We start from the raw sequence: 24,700 nt of genomic DNA, 5'->3' as shown, positions 1-24,700 counted from the left end.
TTTAATTATAAATGAAGAATTTTGAATTTGCAGAAAGGTATTATTGTAATAATGTACTTTTCATACTTGAAACTTATTTGTGTGATATAAAATTACTTTAAACAAAATGCAAGTTGGGAGATTAATAAAATAATCCTTTTAATTTAAAAGTGGAACTACCATTTTTGTGAATGTTTCCAAATGTCATTATCCGCCTTACTGAGAAAGAAGGGTGAAGAAGATGACAGATAATTAATGTATTTTTTGAAAGATTTAAGAGAAGGATTGGGGTTAAGAGACTTCCCAAATTTCTCTCAGATAACTTTACTTAAAATATAACTGTCTAATATTAATTGAAGACCCACTCTGTGTTAGGTTCTATGTGCTATAGTTGGCTGTTTTAAGATGGTTTGGAGGTAGATCTGGTAGGAAGGGTCTTAAGATTAACCCAGAGCAGATCCAAGGGGCAGACCTTCCTCCCTTGAGCTCCCTGAGGGTTGCCCTGCCCCTTGGCCTTCAGAATCCTTTCCTCTCTCCCCATTGGTGTCCTTCACTTTAGTCATCAGTGGTTTCCATGGTGAGTGTGTCCATGGTGCATCATTCTCCTCCAGTGGGGTTTAAAGGAACATTTGGTTTTTAGGGGTTTTCAGAATTTCTAGTGCTTTTGATCTTGGTACAGTTATGTTTAAGGCTTCATGGGTAAGTTTTTAAAAATTAAGTCTGCAAAATAATTTTAGAGCCTAGGTAATCCAGGAGCCTGGGGTTTTCATACTTATTTTTTCCAAGTAGCAAGGTAGGAGCCTGATGGCTTCACTTCTCTAGAACTGCTTGTGTGTGAGAGGTGTCCCCTTTCCCTCTCTGTCAGTGAGTAGTCTATCTCTTTCTGTCTATCATCTCTCTCCGTCTCTCTTATCTTCCTTATTCTGTCTCCATCTTATTTTCTCTTTCTCTGCCTCCACTTGTCTCTGCATCTTTCTCAGTCTTCTTTTCCTCTCTTTCTCTCCTCTCCACAGTTGTTTCTCACCTTCTCACATCTCTCTTTGTCTCTCTCTCACTGCTTTTTCTGTCCCTCCTGTATGCTCCTTTCTGTCTCCGTCACACCACCACCTCCACCCCACATACCCTTTCTTCCCATCAGGACCTTGTTCAAGACATTGTCAGTGACATTGCCAGTTCCACTTTAACAAGGAACACAGTCTTCTTTATTAGGGAGAATAGTGGATAAGATAGCACAAAATAATTAATGTATTTTAAAATAGATGTAAGGGGGTATTTGAGGTTGAGTGACCTCCTCATATTTCTTCCCCAAACCTTACATATGATTTAATCAGGGTTGCACTTCTCCAGCCCCCTTTTGGTCTGGGGGACTGCTGACCTCTCCTCTGATTGGTTTGTTTCAGTTCAGGGCATCATTGGTTTCCACAGTGAGAGTCCATGGTGCGTTTTTCTTCTTAAGTGTGGTTAGAAGGATAGTTTGGTTTTGAGATTTCCTGAGTATCTGTGGCATGTCCTTGGTACTGTTTTTTTTTTTTTTTTTAATTTATTAAGCCTTTATTAAATACTGTCCTAAAGGTCCAAGACACTACTATGACCTTAGTTAGGACTGAAATGTATGTGCAAGAATGGCACATATCAAAATATAAGCTGATTAGTTCAAATCCAAGAAAATTTGAAATAGAACCTCATATTAACTTGATGTAGTCAGTGTTTGGGCCTTGAAGGGGTAAATTTGTGTAAGTTGTGTCTGAAAAATCCAGTGTGGAGCTAACGTAACCAAGGAGCTAAGTATTTTCATATTTATCTTTTCCAAGGAGCACCTGAGGGGCCAAATTTGCTTTATTTTCTCAACATTGTTTTTCCTGTAAGGGTCCAAAGATATGAGAGATATCTCTTCTCTTTGTCAAGGAGTATTTTCTCCCTCTCTCATTACTTCACTTGTTGGCTCTATCATGCTCACTTTTTCTGTCTCTGTAAGTAGGTAGTCTCCTGCCTTCTCTCTTTTATCTTTCATTCTTATTTTCTCTTTCTGCCTTCATCAGTTTCTGCCCTCCTGCCTCTCTCTCTCCCGCTATGTCCACATCCCCATTTTCTTTCTCCTTCTCCTCACACTCTGCTGTCTTTTCCCGAGCTCCCCCATGTGTGATCATTTTCTATCTGCCTCCACGGCTACCCACAGCCATGCTCCCCATGTGCCTTCTGTTCCTCCATCAGTTCCTTCTGAATGTTCCTGCACTGAGATAAAGGATATTGCTTGTTCCAGTGAGTACTATGATATGGAAGTTATGTGCTTTCGGCCCCTGCTGCTTTCTTTAATTATTCCACCTTTCTCAGACATTTTTCTCATTCTGAGCGAGTTGGAGAGTGCAAATGAAGAAAGTAATATAGGTCTAAGTGGAAAATATTACCCTCCACAGAGGGCAGAGTAGTTGGCAGGTTTGGAGGTCGAGCCAGGCGTGTGTTACACTTCACTTGTGTGGGGGCCTGTTTTGGTTTTGTTTTCTTAAAGGAGTTGGAGAGGAACAGGGTGGTCAAAAGAAGTACCTCATAAGAAATGCAGATTGCTCATCCGAGAAACTCCTGTTAGCCAGATCTGGTCATCAGGTGGCAGGTTTCTAAGGGTCGCTCCGCCTGTCCTGCCGCAAGCCGCACGGGGTGGCTAACACGTCCTGCAACGTCGGGGACAGTCCTCAGGCCGGGGCGCAGCTGACAGCCAGCAGCCGCCCCCACCTGCTGCCTGCGCCTTGCCCCGCCCCCCGGGCGCGCGGGCCAATGGGCTGGGCCCCAGGGGGCGGGCCGCGGCCCGGCGGGAGGTGCGAGGCCAGGGGGCGGGGCGGCCGTGGCCGGCGCGGCGGTGGCGGCTGCTGCAGGGGTGGCGGCAGCGGCTTGGCCGGGCGTCCGCGGGCCGTGGGGGATGGGGGCGGAGAGCTCCAGCCCTCGGCGGCGGCGGCGGTGGCCCTGAGTTTTGGGGGATGGAGCGGGATGGAGCGTTGCGGTGAGTGGGGGGCCGCGGCGGCGGCGGCTCGGGGCTGGGTCACCCGCGGCGGCCGCCCGCGAGTTGCCGTCCAGGGTCCGGGCGGCCCACGCGGCGGCCCCGAGCGGAGGTGGCTGCGGGCTGCGCTGAGGGCCGGCAGCCGGGGTCTTCGAGGAGGGGTCGGAGCGGGCGAGGGGCGCGGCAGGAGCGGAGGAGCGGGGAGGGCGCGGGCGGTGGCCTGAGCAGATGCTGATGGTGATGAGAAAAGCAAACACAGAGCACGTTCCCCGTCCGCGTCCTGTTGTGAGAGCTCTCCACATTTTGATTTCCTTTCTCCTCACGACAGGTCCGAGATTATTTAACTCATTTTTCACACAAGGAAACTGAGGTTAAAAACCTGGCGGAGCACACAGACTAGTAATGGGCAGAGGGCGGATTTAAGCCCAGGCAGTTCTGCTCCGATCTGCTCTTGACCGCTACCGAGTCTGGTCGTCCTTCGGATCCCGGGCCGCTCCCCTCTGCCTGACGGCGGTCCTCACTCCAGCGGGCTTAGGATCTCCGCGGGGCGTTGTTCTCCTCCTCTCTTTTGGTCTGGGGAGGGGTGTTTGGTTCCAAGGCCTCCCCAGTCTCAATGTTTTTTCCCAATTCTGTTGTGGACGTGTTTGGGGCTTGACGGTTTTTGGTTGTTTTTTTAAATTTCATTTTGACGGGTGAGCTCAAGTCTGAGATGCTTCAACCTGGAGCCCCAGTGACTGACGAGCCTCGTGTCGCCTTGTTTACCTTTTTTCACTCTCTTTCTCAAGAAGAAATTGACCTTATACCTTTGCGGAGGGCAGGACGTTTAGCTGCTGAAGGCGAGAGCTGAGCGCCCCTTTCCCTCTCTCCGGCTGTCTCTGCGCCTGTATCTCTTGTCCGTCGCTGTCAGTGTCTGCTGCCCCTTTTGGTAGCTCCATTTTCTCCTGTATTTAAGTCCCGGGATGGGGTACGTGCTCTTTGACATTGGGAAGTTTTAGTTGGTCAGGGGAGAGGCTGCCTGCCAGGAATGCTAGACATTCTGGAGGCGTGGGAGGTTAGGCAGCTTCCTCTTTTTTAAACGTGCTGGGTTCTAACTGCACAGGAATGAAGTGTATGTGCGTTGCATGCCTTTCTTTAGAAATTACAGTTATTTGCATAATATTGATAAACCTTGTTGACATGCACCTATTCTGTTTTTGTGGAAGGTGCTTTTAAAAAATATAATCAAAGACCAGAATGAATTTTTCTTCTTTTTTTTTTTAATCTTTAAGTAGAATCTTACCAAATCAGAAATTGTGCTGAAATAGCAGACTTCTCAAATATCTGGCATTTTTTGCTGGTAGAAATAGTAAGATGGGAACTATTAAGTACAGATATTTGGAGCAGTTTTACATGTCAATTAGCGCAGTGCCTAAAATGAAAATACTTTTGTAATGATACATTTGCGGGAGAGGTTCGTGGGACTTCATTAACACAGGCTACAGAAGTCGGAAAAGCCACGTTTTGGGGGACTGGGAGCTTAGCGTTCACGTCTATAATGTACGTATTACTTAGAATTTAGAACATACAAACAAAGTACTTTTGCATAGTAATTTTCTGTTGGCTACAAAGTTCTTTGCAAAGTGGATAAAACAGGATTTTAATATTGATGGTTTGGAGTTGGAAGAGGTACATGAGAATTAGGAGAGTTTCACAAATATTTTGCTCAACAATCTGTTTGCACAGGTCAAACTTCACTTGGAAGCCATTTAGTAGGTTTCCACATAGTCAGTTGAGTTTCTGGAATTGTTTCCATTCCTATAGTTCTTGCTCACAATCTACAGATATATTATAATGAAACTACATCTTGTTCATTACTTAAATGTGTTAAAAAACAATTTACCACAATAAAATACTGCTAGTAATAATGGCTAACAGTTACTGAGTCTTCATGATGAACCAGGCACTGTGCTAAGTGCTTTTCATATTATTATCTCATTTAATTAAATTGCCAGTTGCAATCTGTTAATAACTACATTTTACATTACCACCAACTAAAGGATCTTCATTTTGGCACATGGAAAAGTTAGTGTGGATGCTCTTGGAAAGTGTGATTCCTCTAAACTTTCTCATTATCATAGTTCAGTTTTATGAAAGCTTGAGTTAGCTTTATGTTATTTAAAAATTTTTTTCAACTGTAATGTTTCCTTTTTGAAATATGAAAAGTAAAGTGTATGTAACAAATTAGTACATTACTCACCATAATGCTGACTCCAGGTAGAGTATTACTCTTTTTAGATCCTCCCTTCCCCACCATTTTTGTTTGTTTCTTTATGGATTTTCTTAGTCTTGACTAAAAATGTTTAAGCATTTTTGAAACACTTTTTACAACTTTGGGTTACTAATTTGACACTCAAAGTACACGCTTTTTGCTGAGACAGGTGAATTGTTTTATTTGAAACTTGTGATACGTCTTAAATTTTTATAGTCATCATTTTACTGCTGACAATGAGCAAATCTCTAATTTACTAAACTAAAAACCGTCAAAATTAATCAAAGTGACTTCATTAAGTAAGCTGCAAAAGTGGTAAGTTAATAGTCTTAATTAGTGATCTGTGAAAGAGCTGCCCAATGAGGCACTTGTGTTTTGTTTTTGTTGGTGGTGGGGAGACTAGGTATAATAATTGTGCTCAAAAGATTGTCCTAGGTTCATTTTAGAAATGACCTGTATATTTAAGGATTAATGTTAGGTTTGAAACTAGTTTAGATGTAGAAATTGCATTCTCAGAAATAATTTGAGATTAACAAGAGTGTTGAATAAAGGAACTTTAAAAGCTATTAGAGAAGTGTTGGGACACCTTATTTAATAATCAGAAGTAGAGAAACAATAATAGAAATCCAAGTCTGATTTCAATTTTATGTAAGCTTGCCTTTACTCAACTTCATATGCTTGGTTTTTTTAAGATACTGTGTTAATGATAGATTTTTTTTTTTTGTGAGGGAGATCAGCCCTGAGCTAATCCTCCTCTTTTTGCTGAGGAAGACCGGCTCTGAGCTAACATCTATTGCCAATCCTCCTCCTTTTTTTTTCCCCAAAGCCCCAGTAGATAGTTGTATGTCATAGTTGCACATCCTTCTAGTTGCTGTATGTGGGACGCGGCCTCAGCATGGCCAGAGAAGCAGTGCATCGGTGCGCGCCCGGGATCCGAACCTGGGCCGCCAGGAGCGGAGTGCACGCACTTAACTGCTAAGCCACCAGGCCGGCACTTAAAGATAAATTTTTAAAGGCCATTTATATTTTCCATTCAAAACAGCAATGTAGAGTTAACTATTTTTGTTTCTATAAATATTAATTGAAGCTTTATAAATTTATAAGCCCATTATTCATTCTGCAAAGTCATTATTCATTCTGCAAATAGTTTTGAGTGGCTCATCACTCCTATGCCAAGCACTGTGCTGTGAGCAGAGAACATGTGGTTAGCAAACAGACATGGTCTTGATTTTCTTGAGCTTATAGTCTCGATAGGAAGACATGAATCATCTATTTGAACTTCGATAAATGCAGTAGTGAAAAGTATAAGCTGCTATAAAGCATCTAACAGGAGATTCTGCTCATTGGGGGTGGTGGTTATGGGGACAGGGGTGGTCCAGGAAGGTTTTTTTGAGGAAGTGAGCATTGAGCTGAGATCAGAATGAGTAAACAAAGAGGAAGGGGTAGTCCAGGCAAATGGAGCTGCATAAAGACAGGACCCTGAGTTAGCAGTCGGTGTTTTTCAAGTTGTAGGTCATGACCCATTATGACTATGAAACCAACGTGGTGAGTTGCAACCAGAGTTTTAAATAGAAAACCTCTGAGTACGTTACCTGGCTCCTTAGCTAGAATCTGTTTTATGTTTTATGCATTCCTACACACAAACATAACATACTTAACGTGTATACTGGCTTGTGATGTAAAATTATTTCCTACTGTGGATCACGGTAGACAAATATTGTTGGAAGAATGAGAAGGGTGTGTGGCAGTAATGTTTAGAGTGTTGGGAAAGAATTGTGACTCTAGATGACATTGAAGAGGTAGGTAGGATCCAGATGTCATATTGAACCTTGTAGTGTACCCTAGCTTCTCACTTGTCCTCTGGAAGAGTTTTGAGCAGAGAAATGACATGATGAGGTTCATGTTTGGAAAAGTGTACTCTCTACATTTGGAATGGGACAGGAATGGATGTGGAGAAATCATTAGGAAATTAGTAACAGTAGCTCAGACAAGAAATGATGGTAATTCACCTAGTGTTATAGTAGAGATAGAAGTAGATAGATTAAAGAGCTATAGGTTAAGAAGCAAAAGTCTATAGAGTTGGGTAAGGTATAGGAAAGAGTAAATGCTACAATAATGTATTTTACACATGACCCAGAAATGAATGTTACATAAAACTTTCTACTGTAAATTTCACAGAAGTCCTTAGTAATTCTACCATTTGAAAGTATCCAAATGTTCAAGACAAAATATTTTAAAAATGTTTTAATGATAATTCTTGAGCTAATTTAATTCCTCCAATCATTTCCTTTTTGATTTTAAGAGATACAGACAAAATTAGTACTTTTAATTCTGGAGAGGTAAAATGTGAGGATGAAGAAGAAACAAACTGAGATTTTCTTGAGTTCCAGCTATGTGCCAGGATTAGATGTTTTAATAAGTGAAATCTTAATTTTGTGTTCCCTTTTAATCTTCACACAAGCCTATAAGCAAATTGTACAGGTTACAAGTTTAGAAAGTATTCAGCCAGGATTCAAATCTAAATCTTTCTCATTCCAAAAGATTGTGATTTTTAACTATACCATCCTGAAATTACCAAAAATATCGCTCTGATAGTCATACATTTATTTGCTCACCAATCAGGGTATGGGTAGATTAGTGGACATCCTTAGAACTTGTTTTCAACAAAGAAATATTCTTGATGAAACTTGGTAACCCAGAATGTATGTGTGTGCGTTATTATCGAGAACTAACTTTAATTGAACAACTTTTATGTGCTGGACACTTCTATGTCATTGTATCATTTAATGCTTACAATAATCTCATAAAGTAGGTGTTGTCAGGATGTTATTCCCATTTTATAAATATAAAGAGCATACCAAAGTGAAGAGATGATCAACAGCTTGTCAGGTCACACACAGCAAGTGATGGAGGAGGATTTTGAAAACAGGTTTTTTTTCAAAGCTCATGTTTCATCTTTATTTTTGAAAGTGATATCATGGAAGGAGAATATGTCCTTCCACTAAGTGACATTTCAGGACAACTTTTACCATTTAAAAAGTTCTGTACCTTAGCAGTTAAGAGGAACTTATTAAGAGTATGGATTTTGGCGACAAGGCGTACCTGGATTTAAGTACCAGTTCATCGTTTATCAGTTGAGAGCTTAGACAAGTTATTTAACCTCCAAATGTCATGTTCCTTACTTGTGAAATGAAGAGACTAGTTGTTTGCATACCATAGAGTTGTCAAGAATACTGGCATTTAATAAATGGAAACTGCTACTATTAGTAGTACAGTGTTTGTTGTTATTTTTAATAGAATACTGAGATGGGCTATGGGCTATTTGTGAAAACCTAGTATAATGTTTCCCTGGTTGATGTAGTGTTTGTGTTTCTCTCTCTCTTTTTTTTTTCTTGCCCCCTTAAGGATTTCAGTTTTTCTGACTGTGATATGAAAGGATGATTGCTCACAAACAGAAAAAGACAAAGAAAAAACGTGTTTTGCCACCAGGCCAGCTCTCTACTGATGCTACAACTTCTGAAATGGGGCTCAAGTCCGTAAGTTCCAACTCCATTTTTGATCCGGATTACATCAAGGAGTTGGTGAAAGATATCAGGAAGTTCTCCCATATGTTACTGTATTTGAAAGAAGCTATTCTTTCAGGTTTGTCAACTATTTTCTCTTAGCATTCTTACTGGATAGTTTGTAAAATTTTAAATGCCAGCCCAGCTACAGATAAGTGTGTACACAGTGGTAGGAACAGGGTATTCTGCTTTAGTGATTTTATGGCTTTTTTTTTTTTTCCCAAATGTTTGATGTTTACAGTGTAAACTGTTTTATAGTCAGATATGTATAGTACAATACATAATAGAAACTTTGGTAAGTGTGAGGGAACAAGAATACAAAAAATGAAAATCAAACTTAGGTTCCTAGCAGTTGTACCTTTTACACAGGAAAAATTCTAGAGCATTGGAATTTTAACCTTCTTGTTCATGGTAACACAGTGCATTGATTGGTCTTTAATAAGCAGACTAATGTTTATAATTTACGTTATTGACACTTCTACCTAGATTCAGTTGTCTGTATTGTTCGTAAAACTTGATCTAAAATCACTGCATTTGAGTGAATTTTTTTTCTCAAAAATCAAACTTAATTCTCTTTTAGTGTTTTATAACCTATTCTTCAATTAAAGGATAATCACAGAAGTTATTTTCTGTCTAGTTAGAAATGGATAATGGCGCACTAGACTTGATCCTCTTGAAGTAAAGAGCTATATACATTTGCACCGCCCTGACTTGATCTTAGTACCTAAGTCTTTCAATTTTTTTTGCCTTTTATATCCAAGTCTGATGGCAATGATAATTAATAAAGATACAGCTCCTTTTCTTTTGTAATAAGTAGCAGTTCATTTCCATATTCATAATGGTATGTCTGGATGTAGAAAATGGAGAGATTCCTAGTGTTACTTATATGAGACCTCCTGGGGTTTCATAGACATTTATAAGATTTCAATAAATATTTTCTGTGTATATAAGTTAAATATTCGTTTTCTGATATATGTTCTGAAAAACAGAAACTAAAACCACATCTTGTACTTGTACTAAGTGCTACTTTTAAGAGTTCATCTCTAACCTACTGTAATTTTCAGGTTAAAATGCCCAAAATAACTGGACTTGAATTGTAGCATCAAAATTTTAGTATTTGAGTTTTCCATAAAACAATAATCACATAGGTCATTCCTTTAAGACTGTAGGTATATTATTAGAAAGGAAGTTGCCTACACTCCTGTTCATTTTAATGGCTTGATTATGAAGTCTATTTATAGATGATTAAGTGGTAATAAAGTTGTCTTGTTATTATGGAAAGATAGTCTAAATACATTAAGTGTTATACTGGTAGCAGATTTCTTACCAAAACGACACATCTCCCATTTATTTAAAGAAGCGTAGCTTTGTAATAAAGACTTGTTCTTAACTGGGTTCATTGTTTTAAATTTTTTAATTTATATACAATAAAATTTATTCTTTTTGATGTATAGTTCATTAACTGGGTTAATTTTTAAGGTGAAATTTAAAGTGATGTATTAGTTGACAAATCGTTTACCTCAATTTAGGGTAAAATCCGATTTTATTTAATGTATCAATTTGAGTTTTTATTAATAAGATTTTTAGTTAGGATTTCTGTTTGTTTTTATTTGTTTTCCTTAGGAGATTTATGTCATTTAAAACTCTCATCTTACATATTTATCCCTTGTTTCACAGATTTAAAATGATGGTAATTTAAAACAAGTTGGACCACTGCTTATCTCCACCATTTTTTTATATGAGTTTTAATTTGTGAGTAGACAATTCAGAGATTAGCAAGGAAGAGCATTGAAAGCTGATCCTAAGTGAGAAAAGAGAAAAATGGTTAATAAGTGTAAGATAGCAAAAGGAGACTACCCTTGAGATAAAAGGATGTGTATGGAAATATATTTTTCAGGGATATTTAATGTTAAAAATCTGTAGAGATATTATCTTTTTAATAAGAAAACCAGTACTTTAAAATTTAAATACTCAATTGTATTGCTAATAATAAAAAAGCTTGCCATTTATGGCTGGTAAATTAATTAAAAAATGTAAAAGCCCTCTTTGGGATAACCAACTCTCATTAGTAAGCAGAGGCCAGGGAATTTTCATTATTTGCCTTTGGATTGATTTTAATGCATGGTCCTTCAGTCAGAGTTAAAAGGATATGGGTATGCCATCTCAGAATAAATCTTGGATTTAACAAGAATTTGTTTTCTCTGTCTTTGGATCATTGTTATCAAAATCTGGAAATATACTATTTAGTTTGTTTGAGTTGGTAGAACCTTTTATGTTTGTTGATTTTCCTTAAACAAGGGAGCATGTATAGATATAAATTAACGTCATTATAAATGGTAAGGAAAATGCTATATAATAATATGCTTGTGTTTAATTTTGATGATGATTTTCAGCTTCTTAGTATATCAGACTATTCCTTATTTACTTAATAGAATTATCACAAGAATCACATGAGATATAATCTTCAGGAAAATAGGTAAAAAGTTTAAAATTCTGTAACTATTTAAAGTGGTGGTATTATATATGTTCCTATAGACAGAGGTCATACTTTTGTCTTCTGGATATTGAGAAGATCCCAGGACTTCTGCTGTCCTTTAGTACCACCACAGTTGTACACTGTGGCCAGACAGCAAAGAGCTGTTTCACTGTTTTTCTTTTGGAGTGAGGGAGCCTTGTCAGTGGGCTTGCCGGTATTTTGTCTTTTGCCTCCTTAAGAGGAAGGATGTCAGATTTTTGGCATTGTTTATTACATTTTGATTCATGTCAGTTAGCTGTTAAAAAGCGAAAAAGTTAGCTTTTAAGAATATAGAATGTAGGCATACAGTTAAATCATCTTTTGGTGGAATTCAAATACCATTTTCTTTATGTACTTTACCTGTCATGAGGCAGTGATGTGCAATATCACTTGACTCTCGCTTCAGGTGTTCAATCATGTTGAGGCTAGGCTTAGATTAATAGCTTTGTAATTGGTTTATAGCCACATTTTTCTTTCCCCGAACTAGTTATAGAAATGATATATAATTGTACACGGTGATTTAAGTTTTACAGAGGACTTCTACATACAACAGTATTTAATCACACAGTCTTCACAAAGGCAGGTACTTTTAGCCCTATTTTACAGATGAGTTGTATTTATAACTTAGATTATGTGCTTTCATCAACTTCTTATTGCTGATAAATAGTGACTTCATTTGGAACCTCTGGGTTCCAAATGCAGAATGGTGTGTTCTTTCCATGCTATCTCAGCTGCTTCCCATGGCTCATACAGTAAAAACTGCTCAGTTTTCATTATTTTGTTAGCTAATTCTGTTTCTGATGGGGATTATCGTGACCTGCACTGTCCAATATGGTAGCCTCTAGATATGTGGCTATTTAAATTTAATTAAAATTAAAAGTTCAGCTCCTCGGTTGCAGTAGCCACATATCAAGTACTTATTAACCACATGTGGCTAGTGGCTACCATTTTGGACAGTGAAGATACAAAAATTTCCATCATTGCGGAAATTTCTCTTGGGCAGTGTTGGTATAGACATTTGGCCTTTATTAATCTCAAGAATATTGAGATGAATTCTTGAGCTATAAATATTTTTGATTTCTATAGCATTAAAAGGAAACCTAGAAAAAGTTTAAAATGGAGCAAATTTAGGAATAGTTTACTTAGAAATAGGAACTCTTGGGGTCTATTTGTAATCCCCTTCCTTAAGTTGCCTTTGGAGTGTGTAGCTTTCATGCCCTTCTTTGATCTGATCAGTTTCCAGCCAAGTTATACAGTTTGGTTAAATTGGTAGTAAGGGATGGCAGAAAGAGCTCTGGAAAGAGAATCATGTGATCTAGGTTCTAGGCCTAGTTCTGCTACTAACTAGTTTTGGAATATGGTTTAAGTCATTTAATAATTTATTAAGAATGAGGTGCTTATAGCAGATGCCATCAATTTTATAATTCTGTGATTTAAAATTTGATTGGAGTTGGAGATTCTACATTGTTGTGAATATTGATAGTTCACAGCTGAAGAAGACAGCTAAGTATTTGTTTTCAAACTACATAGTGCATTTTAGAGGACATCCACGTCCCACTAGTCTATAGGATTTTTTAATGTGAGTTTTATGGTAAGTATCTTAAGTGTGGTGTTGAGGAAAATTTCCAGAGTGAGAATGTGAAGCTCATATTGCAGTAGTTGTTGAGTAACTGATTAGAAAAAATAAGTGTCTGACAGAGAGCTCTGTGCCCCTAACAGAGTTAAGATATGTATGCAGTTTGTCTTTAACATTTTTATTTACAAATAAAAATGGAGAGCTTAATGTGGGAGATCAGAGGGCTGTGAAAACACTTGCTTTGATAGGGTAAGTGATAGAGTTTGTTGATTCTCTGTCCACTGTTTATTTCCAGGAAGAGGTTACCTTGTAGTCTTATACAAGTAGCAGACGTGGAATTTGAAGTTTTAGATCTCTATCTACTGTTGTTAAGGTGCATTATGAATAATTACAGAGGCAAATTTTGCATCTTATACTAAAATGCTGAAGGCACTGTTATACGTATGTCCTCTGTGTTTAAATATAACACCGCAGATTAATATATATGCAGTGTAAGTACCAATTCAGGTTTATGGTTGTCCTGCTGAGGAATAATGTGTTCTGAATTCCAAATAACAGATTCGTATATGTTCTTGTGGCTTATAGAATAATCTTAAACTCTGGCTTTGTGACATACCTCCCCATTCCCAGGTGGAACACCATTCAAGGAAGCTCCAAGTCTGGGAATTTGAAAAGTGCAAGCTTTTTTAATTGGGCTAGGAGGAAAAGTGCAAATTACTTAATTTTTCTGGTACTCAATGCCTCGAAGTGTCCATTGCCATTTGAAAGAAAATCAGCAGTTAGTCTAATACTTCTTATAGCTTTTTGTATAACACTTTTTAAATAAAAGTTTACTGTTGTGACAATGGTGCCATGTTTTTCTGTTTTGTTTGTTTCTTAAATAAACTAGAAGGGAAAATAAAACTTTATCATCAGTTTCAGATAAACTAATTCTCTAATTTTTAAAAATGTTTTCTAATTTAAGAGTGTATCACTTTAATTTTGTAAAAACATAACTGATCTCATAAGTGATAGCTTCTGATGAATTCTAGGTCCTAAATTTGACAGAACTATAGTCAGAAGAGGTATGTTAACTTTCTAAAGCAAACTTTATTAAGCAGAAGGAGTTAAATAAAAAGTTTAATGCCATTAAATAATATGTGCTGTTCTGAAAGGGAAGTTCTGCATAAATTTTCAAAGTCTTAATTGCAATCATGTCTTGTGGATTAACTCAATTTTTTTCCGGGGTGAATATACAGGAGAATGTGTAAATTTATTTCAGAGAAATTTCATTGAGTGTTAGTTTTACCACTGACAACTTTTACTTAACTTTCAGCCTATACAGTGTGCCAGAAATTTTGTGAAATATTAGAAACAAGTTGCTAGTCTCAGATATATCCTCCTGTTGTGTTCCTTTAGAAGTAAACTTCTCTAGAAGTGATTTCTAATGGATGTCACTTAAGAGAAGCTGATGTGAATGTTAATGGGTTATGGCTTAGTGCCTAGAAGATACGAAATGAATCTTTAAGGAATGAATTGTGAAATATAGGTAGCTCATTTATTACACATATGCCAGCTCTTAGGAGATTGCTTTCCTCTTCTGCACTTGCCTAGAATGGTTTACATAATTTAACACTGTTTATAATAGTAACGGGCATATTCAATTGGAAGTTAAAGCCTGTTAAATCAGATTGCAGAGTACCTGCCATTAAGCTATAACTTCTTTAACCATGTTGATATATCATAACGATTAGGAGAACAAGTTCTAGAGCCAGACACCTGAGGTGGAATCCTCATTCTGCCACTTGCTAATTGTATATAGTCTTGGGTAAGTTACTTATCTTCTCTGTGTCTCAGTTTTTACATCTGTTAAAAGGAGATAAGGGTACCTACATCATTGGGTTGTTGCGAAGATTGAATGAGTTCATATATGTGAATCTCTTAGAATAAGTGTTTTAAAATGTCAGCTGTTGTTATTTTTACAGTCCCCAAGTGGCGGGATAAAGAAAGCTGCTATTCAGGCTTTGCTTTTATCCTGTAAACTCACAAGTCATTACAGCAAAAAAAGGGAGTTTCCTAGTGATAAGTTCTGAGACGTTTTTTCCTCCTTGTTGTTTTCATTGCTTTCCCAGAAAGGTTAAGCTGAATTAACAAGACTGATTTTAAAAATTATTGTCAGTTTTTTTAAATCGAGGAAAATACCATGGTTTTGTCATTTATTTATTTAAGCATTTCCATGAAATGTTTGCAATATAAACACTGTGGTATTGTGTTAATGCATGAGAAACAAAAAGTGGAGCTGGCTAATCTGTTTTCCCTTGATAAGAGAATGAAGCAGAAAATAAATAGCACAAATGAGTCAAACAATAAATTAAAATTCAGATTACCAGAGTACAGGGATGGTAGATAAACAAGCAAACATTGCTTGGGATTAGGAGTTTTACCGTTCTAGATAACTAGTGTTAAGACTTTAGTTGGAATTATAATATTCACATATATAATACCTTCATAGTATAAATAAATTTTATTATATTTATGCTGTGGCTGCTATAAAATTTAAAAAATATCTTGCATTTAGTTATGTGACTAAATTAAATGCTATGATTTAACTTTATAGGTATACAAATATTTTTATAAAATATATTTAGTTATGATTTTATTTCCAAGTAATTTACTAACTTAGATTTTACGTATAAAATGAAATTAAAACTTAACCTTAATGTCTCTTTTTCATTAGCCAAAATGTTGTGAGATCTTGCTGTAAGTATATTTGTTATTGAATGTAATTCTATGTAAGACAGATCTGTTTTCAAAGGTATTTAGTTTGAATGGCTTACAGATTTAATAGTAATAATAGCTATTTATATATGTTAAGACTATAAAGCAGTTTTGTTTCTGTTAATTTATTTGATATTCACAACAACCTTATAAGGTAGCTAGAACAGGTGTTCTTATTAATTCCATTTTACTGAGGATGAATCTGAGATCAGAGAAACTAAAAGTTTTGTATATGGTCATTTCAAAGAAGTGGCAGATGGAGCCTTGGAACCCAGGTTTCTTGATCTATAGCTATTGTTTTCTGCCACACCAGTCAGTCACTTAGCTTTCTTCTGTGTTGGAGAAGAACAGTTACTGCCTCATTTGCTTTGCTCATTACTGCTTCTGTGGGGGTGGGGGATGTGCAGGATGGTATTTAGTGTTGGTGAAAGAGCTGCTTCAACTCCTTAAAACTTTTTTAAAAAGTTGTATTTTCCATTTAAGAGGCTTTCTGGGTCATTAAAATAATTTGAGGTAGCTTTACTATTTTATAAGGGAAAAAAACATTTGGTAAAAATGGAACTTTTTTTTTTTTTTACCACTTATAAAATATAATTAAGGGCTTGCTAATTTATAAAGTCCTAGCTGAAGTATTATCAGGGTATACTGAGGTCCTAGTAGTTGACTCGTCCACTAAATATATAGAAAGTTTATGAATCTTTGTAGTTAACATTTTCTTTATTTGGCTGTCATGTTCATTTCTGTTGATTTATAGGCTTCAGAAGTGTGTTCAATCACAGGAAATTGGAATTATTTATAGGATAATTTGAGGTACTTATGAAATTTCTTACTAAAAAACTCAGTTACTATTTTTCAGTATTTATAAAGACTTCCTGGTAGGAAAAAAGAGAATTTCAAGTTGATAAGACATCATGTTGACATTTACTGGGATGTTTTGCAGTGATTTTTAAGAAAAACTGTAGCAGGGATTCTCATGACCCCTTACACTGTTGAAAATTATTGAGGATCCCAGAGAGTTTTTGTTTATGCGGGATTACTATTTACTGTGTTAGAAATTAAAACTAAGAAAATTGAAAAACATATAACAGTATTTTGATTTGGAAAAACTTCAGTATCTGTTTATAGAGGCTTCCTATATCTATATTAAGCTAAACATAAATTCTTACTGAAGTATCCAACTCTGATCTGTTACCACATAGATCATTATAGCTTCCTCCCCCTACTTATCTGTAGTTTTCCAGTCCGACAGTGAGATACCTGGCTCCCACTGTCCGATTACCCACTTGTTCAATTCCAGTGTACGTGTATAGCAGTATCAGAATTGTTAACCTGAAGCCTCATTGAAAGCTCTTTATCAACTAGAGTACAGTACTTATGTGCATTTCCTTTGCCTTTAGTCTTATAAACTCCACTCTTTTCCAAGGCTACATAGACTAGCACTTATTCCCCTGTATTTCTTTTTCGGTCATTAAAATTTGTTGGATGAACTTCAGATATTCTCCTGAAGGCACTCTGTTCTCTCTGCTTCCGTCACTACTTGAGTTGTTCTTCCTTCCTCTTTCTGGAATACTCTTTGCTCTCCTATATCCAGCTCCCCACCTTGCCTGCTCCTCTGACTCTACATATTTCTCTCTGTTGATAATTTTAATGAATGGAATATTTGATGGATGATGGTAGAATTTTTTGTTTTTGTTTTTTATCCTAAAGACAGTTTTTGTTTCTAATGATTATCTAACTCTTCTGAAAAAAATTAATTGTATAATTATAAAATGACACTATTTTAAAAATGTTTTTTGTTTGTTTTTTTAAGCTATTTCAGTAGGGAGGCAGTATAGCATTAAGAGCATGGCTTCTAGAATTATACTCCCTGGTTTCAAATTTTGGTCCCATAGTTTAATAACTTGGTAAGCTTAGGTGTGCCTCAATTTTCTCATCTGTACAATGGAGATTTTAAAATTATCTACCTAATAGGTAGATAAAGGTAAATGAGATAATATGCTTTAAGTGCTGTTAACAGTGCCTAGCACATAAGAAGAAGGACCTGGCTACCTACTTCTGACCAAATTGGCCATGAAAACCCTGTGACTAGCAGTGGAGCATTGTCTGCTACAGCATCGAAAGATGAGATGGTACAAAAAGACCAAGCAGGGTTCCACTGTGCTGTATACAGGGTCATTAGGAGTCAGAATCGACTAGACAGCACTAACAAATAGCACATAGGAAGCACCTAATAAGTGTTAACTATGTTAAACACTGTGTCAGATTACGGAAAGGAAAATTACATCAGAGTACTGTGTTTAAGGTGGTTGACATTTCAGACTTTTGAGGATTACTTCAGGGGTTTTAAAGATTAGGGTGATTATACTTTCTGATTTTCCTGCGTGGTGATCCAGGAATATGCCAGTTGTGCTGGCATGATTATGAGTAGCACCCCCTTTTTCGTTTGTTAGAGTGTTTTGGTTTGGATGATAAATTATACGGTCACCTTATTTCCAGGGGTTATAAAACACTGTCTGCATCCCTCTGACCAAGGTTGGTGTTAAAAGAGTGGAGCAGGCTAGAGGTAGACAGGTGGGGACTGGAAGGAACTCACACCTGAGAGAGCAGCACTGCTCTCTGCCAGCTGTTTGTGGCCAAGGCAGTGTGGGCCTGGTGTAACCAGGTTTTGATTTTTCAAGAGTAGGCAGAAATCTGGAAGTTTTGTATTGGAGCCAATGATCCAATTTTTCATTATTGGCAACTAATTCAATTTTTCTAAAAAGCACAAAAATTCATTGAACCATATAAAGATCTGTGCATTTTATCATATGTAAATTATATCACAATTTAAAAAATGGGCAGGTCAAATGGTAGTCTTTATGTTTATGCCTGTGGGTTGCTGATTTCCAATATCTGATTATTAATGCAAAGAATCAATTCTAACATGGAAACTTAACATGTAAGTGTTCTGTAATATTAGTTAATATATCAGACATTGTAGGGCTTTAACTCTTGTTACCATATGTATTATAAAGTATATTATAGTAAAAACTATAAGACAGGAAAAACCTTATTTTTTCTGGAGAGCATATTTAGACTGAAAACAGTGGTACTCAATTGACCATAACTGTGAGAGCCTTTGAAATCCTTACTGAATTAAAATGATTAAGGATTTTTTGAAGGCTGTATAAATTGTGTGTGATTGCACTGGGGGAAATAAAAGTGAACATACAATAGGCAAAAATTCCGGAGCCGCTGCTTCTACTTGAATGTGCTTCAAAATGGTCTTGCATAGTTTAGATTCCTGAAACTTGGTTTTGGAAACAAATTAAAAAATTTTTATTTCCTTTTTAAGACTGTTTTAAAGAAGTCATTCATATACGTCTGGATGAACTTCTCCGTGTTTTAAAGTCTGTAATGAATAAACATCAGAACCTCAATTCTGTTGATCTTCAAAATGCTGCAGAAATCCTTACTGCAAAAGTGAAAGGTAAGAAACATACATTAAAAGTGGGTTGGTGTGGGCAAAAAAGATCCAAGTGATACATTTTGGTCCATCGTGACTATGGAGCCATCTCTTCTTATGGCATTGGTATAATGTGTATCAATAGGAGTTATGTGTACTTCAATATTTAAATATTCCCACTAAGTCACACCTAAAACTCTTCCTTTTAAAAATTAAAACTTTATTTGGCAGGAAACACTCTAAAAATCCTAACTGAAATAAACAACTGACATTTAAAATTCTTGAGTTTTTGGGAAGAGCACATGCTCTTTTAAAGTAGGTTATTAGTGTACAAAAAGTCTTTGTTAGGTGAGGACAATTGGTGCTGGAAAATGGTCATTTGTAGTGACTCCATGTAAAGGAGGGAACCAAATGGAGAAAAAGAAGACTTAATTGGGACCTTATTTGAAAATGTGAAAAAATGAAACTAAAATTGTAAAATAAATTTATTGTATGTATGTGTGTGTATGTGTATATGTGTGTGTGTGTGTGTATAACGTGTATTAAAAGAGTCAAAAATTGGGGCATTATCCTCTGATGAAATGACTTGCCACCCAAAAGTGTTAGAATCTGTTATTCTGGGCTGCAAGATATAAGAAGGATAGAGGGTGAAGGGAATATTTGAGAAGGATGAGACTGCAGGCAGGGAGTTCAGTTAGGAAATTGTTAGAAATAATGGGCTAGATGAGGGTTCACAGTCTGATCTAAGACAGAGGCTGGGGTCTGGTAGAAGTGGAATGTGGTTGTCATAGAAGAGGGGATGGGTGTTAATTTGATGAAATATACGACAGGTCAATGTTAGGGATTAAGTTGAAGTTTGGAGTTGAAGATGTGGACTTGAGAATTGATGTATAGGTGGTGATGGAAGAGGACCACACCAACTCAGTGTGCAGAGTAAATAGAGGATTGCTGAGTATGAGATCAGAGGGTCAGAGAGAAGACAGAGGAACCTGAGAAACACCTAAGAAGTAGGGAGATGATCTGGAGAAAGATTTCATGGAGTTTAAAACGTGCAAGGTTCTGAGAAATGATTGTCAGTGTTAATGTCACTGATAGGTAATATGAATTCAAATAATGTAACTATAAAAAGTGACTCACCATGGATTGAGTAAGGAAAGGAAAGGCTTCTTTCGGGAGAGGGAGTACCTGTCCTAAGTCTCAGAGGTCGAGAAGACATTAACTGGGCTAGAGGCGGTTGGGGGTTGCTATATAGAGCGCTTGTAAAAGAACTGTGGATGTGAAGAACATGATGCAATTGGCGAACACACCTATATCTAGAGAGGGCAAAGGGCAAGTGTCAGGGATGAGGCAGGAAGAGGAAAAAAAAACCTTGTCAGTAAAATATAGTCCATATACTTAAGGACCTCCTTCCCTACTTTTTCACATAGATTTATCGTGTTTGTGTGGTTCTCTTTTTTCTGTATTTCAAGCACTAAAAAAAAATGTAGTTGGCTATAAATGGGAAAAATGGATAGCTTCTGTTGTGACTTTTAAAAATGTGCTTAGTAACCAAATTTGTTTTTAAGTAGATTATTTATAAGTGCCATTTAACTTAACTTAGATAGGGAAATTTTTGTCTATAGATAGTAAAATTTCCATGTTGGAAATAGCGACCACAGTTCACTCAATTGTTGTCAGTGGCTATTGTGTGCAGTCAGGATGTCCTGGGGAAGGAGTGTGCCTCTGTGTAGTTGGTGTCCACATTCCAGAAACAGACTTGAAGGAAGAGGCTTCTCAGCTGCCTTGAAGATCTTTTTTTCTTTGAGGTAAAGCAATCTTTTGAATACTATTTCCCGCTATGACTGTCTTTACCCTTGGGATTATTGTTACAATTTCACTTTTGTGCGGATGAAATTTAAAAGATTGCTTTGTTGTTGGGAAACTTATTCTGTTTCAGTAGGACTCCATGAGACCAGCAAACTTTAAAAATTGTGTTTTCTTTGGTGTAAGTTTATGTTTTTAAATAACCCCCTTCCTTATTGTTGAGGCCATCTAAAAATATCATTGATATCCTAAATGAAAAATATTCAATGACCTGAAAAATTGAGGTCAAATCAGAGCTTACTTAATTTTTTCATTGAATGATGATTTAGTTTTCAAACCCTGGAACGGCGAGGAGGAGGTAGAAACCACTTTTGAATGTCTATTCTGTGGCAATCTAAATGTTTTGCATATGCTGTCTACTTTAATATTTTCAAAAAACCTATAAAGGTACATTTTTATTTCTATTTTAAAGAGGAAAACATAAAGAAAAACTATTGTATATTAGGATCAGAAAGCCGTTAGGAGTGTGGAGATCATTTGTCTTAGCCCCCTGATTACATTTAAAAAACAACCGTGACCTGGCTTGTTTTGGAGGTCTTAACTGTCAAGTGCATTTTGCAAATATACCAAACTGTTGAAAAAAAATAGCATATACAGAATAACTTTAGAATCAGGGAAGTATAATCTTGTTTGTGCTACAACAGGTTTGAATGCATGAGATCTATCCACTTCCTATGCATAATAAGTGCATTGAATAAAATCGGAATCTTTGACTCCTCTTATTTTTTATCTTAAATGTGGAATTTACCTTTTAATAACTTTAAAAGAAAAATCCTTAGCTTTTCTCCATTCATTCTAGTAGTGATCTGTATTTCCTGTGTCTCCTTCTGTTTCCAAGCAGGAAGCTCAGTCTGACAAAATATTTGCAATATGGTAAGAGAGATACAGCTTATTTTTGAAGTAGATAAAGACATTTCAGCATTCAGCAAGTTATTATGTACTTAGTATTTATTTTGAATTATTTTGGTCAATCCTATTTGTAATATAAATTAAAAGGACCATTTGTTTAGGTTTTTCATGATCTGTATTTTGCCGTATGTTTAAAAATGGGCAAACAAAAAAGAAAAATAAGCTTTAATTGTGCATCCAAAATTGTAGAAGCCTCGTCTTTTCTTTCTCTTTCGAAAATTTAATATTTTTTAATAGGCAGTTCATTCACATGGTTTATAATTCAAATAGTATAAAAAAGGATTCAATGGTGAAGTGGTTTTTCTACCTCAGAACCTTAGCCACCCATTCCTTTCCCTAGATAAGCAACAACTATTAACTGGTTTTTGTGTATCTTTCCAGAGATATAGTATTATGCACATACAAGCAAATACAATATGTTCTCTTTTCCTCCCCTCTATACACAAATGGTAGCATTCTGCCCCTTGCTCATTGTTCTCAGTTATCTATAGGTAAAGGGTTTCCTTATTCTTTTGTTGTTATTTGTTTTGTTTTTTTCAAAGCTGCATGATAATTCATTATATTGATGTACTATAATTTCCTCACTACTAATAGATGTTTGGATTGTTTCCAGTTTTTTTCTGTTACAGACAGTGCTTCAATGAATTGCCATATAAATTCCTAGATGGTAGTTACTGGATCAGAGGGCATGTGCATTTATATTTTTGATATTGCCAAATGTGCTCTAGGGGTGTTTGGCCCTTCTGACAGCAGTGCTGAAAAGGTTCATTTCCTGCAACTTTGCCAGCAGAGTTGTTACCAAGCTTTGTTATCCAGTCTGATAGTAAAAATTGGTATCTCAGTGTAGATTTGATTTGCATTTCCCTCATTTTGAGTGCAGTTGAATATCTTTTCATATGTTTTAGAGTCATTTGTACATCCTTTTATGTGAATTGACCCCTTATTCATTTTTTTCTTGTTTGTTGGTCTTTTTTGTTAGTATTGAGTTGTAGAAACCCTGAATAAGTGAAATTAGCCCTTAATCTTTGATATAACAACTTATATCAAAATTTTCTTTAGTTTTCTGTGTTTTGATTTGCTTATGGTATTTTGTTTTATTTTATTTTTGAATTTAATTTTATCAATCTTTTGTAGGGTTTTTGGGTTTTAGGTATTAGGAAGGACTTCCCTGCTCCAAGATTAAAATAGCGTTCTCTGGTGTTTTTTCTTCTAATGTTTTCATGGTGTTATTTGTTAAATTTAAGTCTTTGATACATTGTACAGTATCTACATGTCTAGCTAATTTATCAAATAATTCATCTTTTTTGATATGCTGTCTTTATCATAAATACACTAAATTTGAGATGCCATCTTTATCATAAATACACTAAATTGTCATATATTTATATCTATTTCTGGACCTTAATCTGCCCCATTGATTTGTTTAGTCGTGTGCCAATACTACACTATCTTTATTGTAGTTTTATCATACGTTTTAGTATCTGTTAGGGGTAGCACCTCTTTCCATTACTCTTCTTGTTCAGGATTTTATTTTTCCATCAAGATTTTTGAAATGGCTTGTCTAGTTCTAAAATATATCTATTGGTATTTTGAGTTATATTTATAATTAAATTTATAAATTAAATTAAAGAGAATTTATATACTTAGCATTTCTATCTGCGAATATAGTATGCATTTCATTTCTTCAAGATGTCTTTTGTGTTTCTCAGAAGCAACTTAAAGTTTCACTTTGTAAATCTTGTAGCTTTTTAAATCGTTTTCCTCTAGGCATTTTTTCCTCCATGCAAATGGTAAAGATTTTCTTGCATTGTATCTTTTAATTCAGTGGTTTTCAAACCATGGGCCCTGATCTGTGGCATCAAGTTAGTAGATTGTACCAGCATTTTTAAAATATGAGAGAGAATAGAAAAGAAAAATCAGAATCCAGCACTCATTGTGTAAGATTTAAGGATGTTTCAGAAGCTTTATAGGTGTTATATAACTGATAACTATTATGTGTGTATGGTATACTTGGTCATGGTGTAATATGTATTTCTTATTGAAGGTTGTGGTCAAAAAAGTTTGAAAGTTACTATTCTAATAGGTTGTATGTATGAAAGCTATTCATGTGATTTCTTAAAGAGATATTAAATGTGTGTTAATGCTTGTTGTTGTGACTTAATAGGGAACCCAAAGGAGACAATTATCTAAACCTTGAGCAAAATTTTGATGAGATTTTGAAGAACAGCTAATGGTGGGGGAGAGTAGAGACAGAGACACCAATTAGTAGGTTGTTAAATAGTCCAGACTAGAGGTAAAATGTGGCCTTTTGAACTAAGTCAGTGATAATGGGAATGGAAAGGAAGAAAAAAATATTTTAGAGGCATTTTGAAAGTGAAGCTAATGAGCTAAGGAATGTATGGAAAAGAGTAGGCTTGAGGGGTAGAGTAGAAGGGAAGGTAGAGTTCAGTTTAGTACATGTTGAGATTGCAATGCTGGTGAGTAAAGACTGGGAAGTAGGGGAAGGAGTATATCAAACAGACTATGGGAAATGTGGGTCTGGAGCTCAGAGGCTAAAATTAGTCAGGTAGTTTAAGGATTCATTCTCTTAAAGGTATGAAAGTGGATGAGGTTCTCTGGGGATAATGTGTAGAGAAGAAAGCCAAGATGAGAACTGCAGGCTGAGTGGGAACAACTGTATGAAGTACAAATTGTCAGATAGATATAGAACATGAGGGCACTCATGTTTACCAAATACCAAGCACTGTACCCTATGTGCTTTACATTTGTTTTCTCAGTCCTTCCTTTCAGTAATAATCCATTTTACATATGAAGAAATTGAAGTTAGGTAATGTGTCCAGAGTAACAGGAAATGGA

General features: G+C 36.3%; 1 protein-coding gene across 2 annotated transcripts in view; it reads left to right on the top strand.

Moving 5' to 3' along the window:
- ARHGAP29 (Rho GTPase activating protein 29) overlaps positions 1–24,700 on the top strand; it is a 73,076-nt gene that overhangs the window by 10,079 nt on the left and 38,297 nt on the right. The window contains exons 1-3 of one of the 2 annotated variants that reach the window (XM_058538570.1): positions 2,929–2,971; positions 8,622–8,858; positions 18,962–19,096. In XM_058538570.1, the coding sequence (XP_058394553.1) occupies positions 8,654–8,858; positions 18,962–19,096 (340 nt within the window). In that variant the 5' untranslated portion in view covers positions 2,929–2,971; positions 8,622–8,653. Of the gene's footprint in view, positions 1–2,928; positions 2,972–8,621; positions 8,859–18,961; positions 19,097–24,700 lie in introns of those variants that run through there. The other variant, XM_058538569.1, reaches the window with a different exon arrangement.

The sequence above is a fragment of the Diceros bicornis genome, chromosome 4 (assembly GCF_020826845.1).
Source record: "Diceros bicornis minor isolate mBicDic1 chromosome 4, mDicBic1.mat.cur, whole genome shotgun sequence".
Classification (NCBI taxonomy): Eukaryota; Metazoa; Chordata; class Mammalia; order Perissodactyla; family Rhinocerotidae; genus Diceros; species Diceros bicornis.
The sequence above is the reverse complement of the archived record's forward strand: the minus strand, read 5'-3'. Positions and strand labels throughout refer to the sequence as shown.